Raw genomic sequence first — 7,367 nt, forward strand, 5'->3', positions numbered from 1 at the left:
GCCCTCCCCTCTGGTAATTTCAAATGCTGTCGGAACGTTCAGTCCCATGAAAGGAATGTTGTGGCCAAATAAAAAAAGAAAATACATACGTAGAAACACACACACACACACACACACACACACACACACACACACACATATATATATATATACACTATTTTTGTAAAAACTAGGAATTAGTATTTTGAGAATAAAGTCGAAATGTAGTAAAATCGTACTTCAGAATTGATTTATGTTACAAGTAAATTGTTTATTTTTAACCATAAACACAATGTGCAATCTCCACATTTTGCCTTTTCCCCCTCAAAATAGTTTTTCAAGTGTAATGTCAAATTTTCAACCAAAATCTGAAAATGAACACAATTTTTTATTGGTTTTTTTTTAATCTGGCCCTATTACTACCATTGTACAATGCTTAGGATGAAGGACTCAGGGTTAGGTTAGTATACTGCTGGTGTGTGTTCAAATATCTGAAAATATGCGTACTTACTTTAAAGAATAAAAATGAGCATTTAAAAAGTAGCTAAATGTATTTGTTTTAAATATCCACTTCGTGACTATTTCCCCTTTTCATAACACTGCAAAAACTCAAATAGGCTACATCACATAATTTTAATAGCATAATGCAAAAACAAATCTTTATTTCAATCTTTAACCATAGTATACAATAACATAGTGTTTTACAGTGAGCTCCTGAAGGCAGCACTATCATTGCCTCAACATACTGTAAATAAAGACTCCTTCCGCCCTTTAACCTAAATAAATACAATTCTTAGTGTCAAGTATAAACTTGTAAATGAATAAATGAAGTCATATCTCATGGCTCATTTTAAAAACAAAAACAACATGTAGGCATCGTGTTGCACTCTGACATTAGTTCCACTTGTATGCAACAAGAAATTAAACCTTTTCTACCCAGTGCTAATTTCTGGCTTGTATCTCTATTATCTCCTTATCTTTCCACTCAAAAAAGTGATGTCAAATGCAAGATGACCCTGATGTACTTATTGCTCTTTTGCATTATGTTCTACTTCCACTTCCAGTGAGAAATAGTGTTCCAGCACGTGTCAGTTCAGATTTTCAAAGATTTGATAAATAAAAACATACAGCAAACACCTTGCACCATGAAATGTACTGAATCGTAATGGATGAGATGACCTCTGACTGTATCTGCTTCCATCTAATGCTGTTCAGGAACATTTGAAAGTTGGTGTTCCTAAACATGAATAACAAAACAACAAATCCACAAATCCAGACACAAAAAGAGTAGAAAAAAATTGTATTCAAAAAGTATTTATTTACAAGACTGAGTATTTACAGGCATATATACACAACTTATACTACACTGCAAACATTCTGACCGTGACCAACTAAAATTAGACATCAAGTCTCTCACACACACGGTGTCACCAAAGAGCAAAAGAAGGCAAATTATTGTCTTTGTTTTCTGAAGGATATTCTTTGGTCTGTCTTCTTTCATGTAGGAGTCCAGAATGACACGTTCTTCATTTTTGCTAGTTCTAGTTTATACAGTAGTTTCACTGAACTGTATAATAACGCCAGTTAGCCTGGTTCTGTCCAAAGGGAACATAATCCACCTACTAACACCATGAACTCACTAATATTCAAAAAGGGTACATTTAAAAAATCAATTTCTCAAAGGCACAATAAATGACTGAAGCTGAAGATGCCTGCTCAGATGTTGCTCGCTGGTGAGCTTTAAGTCGAGCAAACAGACACGCGCGCGCGCGCGCACACACACACACACACACACACACACACACACACACACACACACACACACGTCTCAGCATTTCTTGACTCTGAGACACACTTTTAGTCGGAGTCACTACTGCTGCTGGAGGAATCTGTGGACATGGCCTCTACATCATCTTCATTCTCCTTGTTGTGACCCGGAGGCTCCAGGCCAAAGTCATTGCCGTGGTGAGGGGGCAGCATCCCCACTGAGACATCAGACGACTGCCACGGGTAATGAGGCGTCAGGACGTCTGAGGTGACACGAGAGAAAAGTGATTATTCTGTGAAACGCCAAACACTGACTGACACTACTTATCTCAGCCTCTCTCTCAGCTCCCTTATATAGTATCTGAAAGCTGGTACTTTTTGCCAAGTTTCTTATGTTACAGAGCTTGATGTAGATGCAGTCTGAATGGCAACAAATAAAACCTGTGTTCAGTGTTTATACTTGATAAAAAGAAAAATAATGGATCCATCCTTTAACTTTTTAAAGGATGGATAATGATAAATTGATAAATGATACATTTTGAAATCACCGTAACAAACCTCTGACCTCATCTAAAATCTCTTTGCCAGGAGGCATGGGTACTCCTTCCTTTAAGTGCTCAGCTGAACTTACCTGGTAACCTCCCAGCAGCTAACGCGTCTCCTGGCAGATGACCGTTCACACCATTGGTGGACAGGTTGGCCATGTGACCAAGCATCCCGCTACGCATTTCCAGGTCGGTAGGGTACGGTCTGCGTGGATCACCTGTCAAGTATGACAACAGTGAATGAAGCTGAACATGAACTTTTACCAACACCCAGTGTGAGATACAGAGAGCCTGGCACATACCTGGCACCCAGTTGAGAGGAGCACACACAGCGTTACTGGCACTGATTCTGTGAGCATACTTGATGATTTCTTCTGATGAGATGCTTCCTGCAGAGAACATGTAAACAGTGTCAATTTATGGGCAAGCCATCAAAGAGAAAACCAGCCATCAAACAAAGCTTTCACCAGAACGTGTCGGGAGTGTTCCCTCACCTTTCCTGGCTCTTTCGATGGATTTCAGTTTCTCTTTTGCCTGGTAAACAGCAGTGGCCTGAAACAGATACACAGAAATATATCAATCCTCTTTATCACTTCTCACATGATATTAGAATTTAAAGAAGATGTAGTTTCTGTTTATTATGACTATTCGTATGCTGGCCTCATTATTTTAAACCTTGGCCATGTTTAATATGAACATCTGTAACACGGTATATCAGAAAAAGAAGAGAATCATAGGCCCCTTTACATTACAATAGCAACACTATAACCCTGAACACCTCTGCTGTAAGAGCACAGTATCAGCTACACCAGCATACTTAAAACATTTGAGCATTTATTTCAATCTGTCAGCGCTGCCCTGCTCTGGATAAAAAAAAAAAAATACAACAAGAGACAAGCCAAACCCACCAGGATGTGTTCTGCTTCCTTCAGTTGTTTCTGGAGCTGCTGGATGTCACTATCTCTCTTCTCCACCTCCTTCTCCAGCAGTTGCATTTCCTGGTGAACCTTCCCCTGCTGCTGGGCCACCTCCATCAGCTCCTGAAACTCCTTGTCCCTCTGCACCAACAGCTCCAGGATCTTATGGATAAAGCATCAACACATTCTGTTATCAAAGATTTCCTATTTCATAGGCTTCATACAGGTTAGTGTAACTAACTAAAATCACTCATGTCTAACACAATAAAAGGTTCAAAAGCTATGAAAGATTTATGGACGACAGAAAATCAGTTGGAAGGAACTAGATATCTTCAAATGTGACAGCATTAAAATTAAATGCTTAAATTTAAAAAAAAATTATGCTTAGCAATTAAGCACAGGTTTGTCCTTAAAGAAACAGTGATCCTGTATCAGTGATCATGTCTCACCAAAACTTTAAAACAGCAAAAAACAAAAGACTGTGCAAATCCACAAAGAACTTGAAGATCAAGTACCAGAAACTGGAAAAATACAGACACCGAGTGGCAGACAAGTATCAAACTGGACAGCGTTTCACAACACTGACCAAATATATAGCTGGAGACATTTTAGAATAGCTGCCACATAGTGAGACTTGCTTCTAGAAGGCCTTTGATCACCACTAACCCTAGGACTACGCATGGTCTGACAGCCACTGTGATGGTCATTAGTTTGTTTAAATCTCCGTGTGTCGACTAAAGGCTGAGTGGGGTGTTACCTGCGTGTCCTCTCCAGGTTGAGGCATTTTCTGACTCCTGGACAATGCCAGCATCTCTATCAGCTCCCTGAAATGAACACACACACAATTAAAAATGGTCAAAAACCACATTTCAATCCAACAAATCAAATTTCTATGTTTATATATTTATTTACTTTTTAAAGCTCATACTGATGATCGTTTTCTGTACGCCTATGTTCGCTTTGTTTCTCTGATTAGTCATTTTGGCCATTCTTGTGGTAGTTTCCTTTTGAAAGTCTAAGGAGCTTGGAAAGAAAAGCGCCTGGACTTCTTTGAGTTGCTTGAAGACGTTTCACCTCTCATCCGAGAAGCTTCTTCAGTTCTAAGGGTCCAATGGTGGAGAGTCCCAGTCTCAAAGAAGTCCAGACCCTTTTCTTTCCAAGCTCCTTAGACTACGATGACCTGGATGAATGAGAACCTTCACAGACATATTTCCTTTTGAAAATGACTATTAGCCGTAGAGTGTAGTACCTACAAACTCTTCAACAACCTTGTTTTATAAAATGGAGTCTTCTAACTGCTAACAGTTTCCAACAGAAAAATTAGAACAGTGTTTCAGGTTGTTTCAAATCCCAGAGCTCGTTATCTTTCTTTCAGAAAAGCCGTAGGCTCGGCCAATGAGCGGCATGTCTGCTAGTAATCAGCACAAACTGGGGGTGCTAGTTCACGGCTCCGAGTATTTTATCTCTTCACAGATAAAATACTGATAGCTTACCAAACAGTTTACACGAGACACGAGAAAACGCTCGCACGAAGTTTAATTTTACCTGGATAAAACCTCCAAATCATCCAGCACAGACAGCAGTCTCTCCTTCGTCGATTTCTCCGCCGCCGCCATGTTTACTTTCGTTCCTCTGGCTTGCGCAAGACAGGAAATGACGTTCCAAAATCTTCTTCTTCGTCGTCTTTGTTGTTTTCGGGCAATTTGCGTTTTGGTCTCTAGGGTATGCTAGAGATATGACTCCTGTTCTCACTTCCGTAGCATTTATTGGCGTTATTAATATTATTGGCAGTCATATTCTAACCTAGACTTATGGTGCCTTATTTATATATCTACAATGTAATCTATAATTCTCAATAATTTGTACTCAGTTCATCTACTCCAAATAAATTCCTCCTGTTTTTTTAACGTTTTAATGCACTGCACTTATTTATCAGACCTATGTTTTTAATTACAGGTTACCTCTCATTTACACAAGTAAGAGCATCAAATATTGTTTCTATTATCAGCGTATTTCACCTTCATTCAAGCGAAAAGCAACACCAAAAAAATAAGGAGTACATTAAGTTGGAAAGGTTGATAATATATATATTATTATGACGGGGAATAAAGTGGAAATATTCAAGTAACGATTCAAGCGCTTGAAAATAAAAATGAGTACAGTACTTCTGGCATCCTTTTTTCACTGTTGTTGTGTGTGTGTGTGTTTTTTTTTTTAGTATATCACACATTCCAGCTGGCGAGAAAGAATTGTATTAATCTTTTGTTTTGTCACTGTATATAAATGTGTTCACACAGCTTTATTTTATTTTGTTCCCATATTCTCCGACCAGGGGGAAACAGCCGTTTCCCAGATGTAGGCTGTTTCCCCCGGTCAGGCCGTAGACAGCGCAAACCGAAACTGAAGAAACTTCCGGACCGTCAAAATAAGTGCAAACCTGCTTAAAATTTCATAAAAGTTTATGTAATGCAAGCATTTATACAAAAAGGGAAAAGTGCCACAGTAATTAAAAGATAAAATACATAAAACGTTTTTCTCTTGCAAGCTGTGTACTGTGATTCTGTATTTCGTGGTTGGATATTGTCTTTCGCAGATGAGAACTCACATTACAGCCTAATTTTATTCACGTGGTTTGTTGAGATATTTGAATCAAAGAAATAAGATATATTCTGAATTCATTATATAGCTCATCAGGTAAAACTGACAGTTCTTCTGTTTTTTTCTGTAAATCAGAAATGTGTATATTTCCTTGAAGCCCATTAAATTATTTAAATTTTGGATTTTTATGTTGAATGTTATTTCTTTAACACACTACCAGTTTTTAGTCATAATTTAAGTTCGTGTCGTTATGTTAATTTTCTTATTTTCTCTTATGTTATGGCAGGGATATCAAACTCCTTGTGTAAATATAAAGCCAGATTTGATCTTAACTGTCATTTCTGTCATTGCAAAAAAGTTTAACAACACAACACAATACATCTCAGTTTTTCTGCATTACAGAGAAATACTAAAGTTTTTCAGCACAACTATTTGGGCTTAAACCGTAAGAAATAAATGCATAAATTACTTCCACTAATTACGTTAATTGTATAAAATTTACATCCAAATGTATTAATACAGAAAAAGTTCCATTAGCTTATGGCACAGATGGTCTTTTACTTATAAAAACAGAACATTTTTGTTAGTTGAAAGAATTTTTGTTTTTGTATTTTTCCTTTAAAGGCCACTGCAAAAATGATGAATTTGAATAACAACAGTAAAAATGTGTCATTTGTGTTTTCATTCTTTATTTACTTTAGGTGAGTGGTCACGGGGGAGTTTTTTGATCAGTAATAAAACTCATAAAACTTATGAAAATACAGTTTAAAAAGTTGTCCCAGGGGCCAGATTGGAGAGTATTTGGCAACTGATTCTGGTCCCTGGGTATTTGACGCCCCTGCCTTACTTTTACCGTATTAATCAGTGTGTGTGTGTGCGTAGCTCGGATTGTCCCCCCCACCCCACTCTTTGGTGTTGATGGGTTGGTTATGCAAATATATCCCAGCAAAGTAATAAACTCTATAAATTATAGTCATAGTAATAAAGTCTTGAGTTTAGTGTATGTAATCCATTACATTTCGGAAGTAAATTATATAATATTTATTGACAGCTCTAGGTACTAGAGCAACAGTCGTGATCTAATCACTTTCATAATATTTGCACAGTTTTAATGTTCTATATTTAAATACAACATTTTAGTCTATTACTTGCTTTTTTTGTATTATTTATCTATTTTATTATTTAACAGCCATTTATATGTTCTTTTAAGTAGGTATAGTACTAAATATGTTAACTGAGTTTTTCGTTTATTGTTTTCTGCATTGTTTTATTTTGTTGTTTATCTTGCATTCCCATTGCCTGTGCTTCTCGGCCTATTGTAAATCGTTTTGAAATACATGTCGTACATAGAAGAGGCTATAAAATAAAGCATAATAAAAGCAAGTATAATAAGGTATAATAAAGCACGTAGATACAGATGTTTACATAGTTTCACATTGATGTTGCTTGTAAGCTAAGTTTTAAGCTTGGATTGTGCCATTTTGCTTCGTATTTCAGTCAAATGTCGGAACGTCTCAGACTAATCGTCGTGGATATGCTTTTATTTTGAAGGCCGGAAGCG

General features: G+C 37.1%; 1 protein-coding gene across 1 annotated transcript; it reads right to left on the bottom strand.

Moving 5' to 3' along the window:
* Positions 1–1,267: 1,267 nt before the first annotated feature.
* med4 (mediator complex subunit 4) lies at positions 1,268–4,844 on the bottom strand. Its single transcript, XM_080903152.1, has 7 exons — positions 4,754–4,844; positions 3,966–4,032; positions 3,200–3,370; positions 2,786–2,843; positions 2,594–2,680; positions 2,378–2,509; positions 1,268–2,009 (listed from the first exon to the last, which is right to left on the bottom strand). The coding sequence occupies exons 1-7, from the start codon at positions 4,822–4,824 to the stop codon at positions 1,837–1,839; spliced, it is 759 nt and encodes a 252-aa protein (XP_080759278.1). The 5' UTR covers positions 4,825–4,844; the 3' UTR covers positions 1,268–1,836.
* Between the last annotated feature and the right edge of the window lie 2,523 nt (positions 4,845–7,367).

Source organism: Rhamphochromis sp. 'chilingali' (genome assembly GCF_963969265.1).
Source record: "Rhamphochromis sp. 'chilingali' genome assembly, chromosome: 14".
Classification (NCBI taxonomy): Eukaryota; Metazoa; Chordata; class Actinopteri; order Cichliformes; family Cichlidae; genus Rhamphochromis; species Rhamphochromis sp. 'chilingali'.

Excerpts from the sequence above, each read along its gene's own strand:
- med4 (XM_080903152.1), bottom strand. The coding sequence starts at position 4,824 with ATGGCGGCGGCGGAGAAATCGACGAAGGAGAGACTGCTGTCTGTGCTG. Across the intron at positions 4,033-4,753 it reads GATTTGGAGGTTTTATCCAG|GGAGCTGATAGAGATGCTGG; the intron begins GTAAAATTAAAC and ends TGTTCATTTCAG. Across the intron at positions 2,510-2,593 it reads TCCTCTCAACTGGGTGCCAG|GTGATCCACGCAGACCGTAC; the intron begins GTATGTGCCAGG and ends CATACTTGACAG.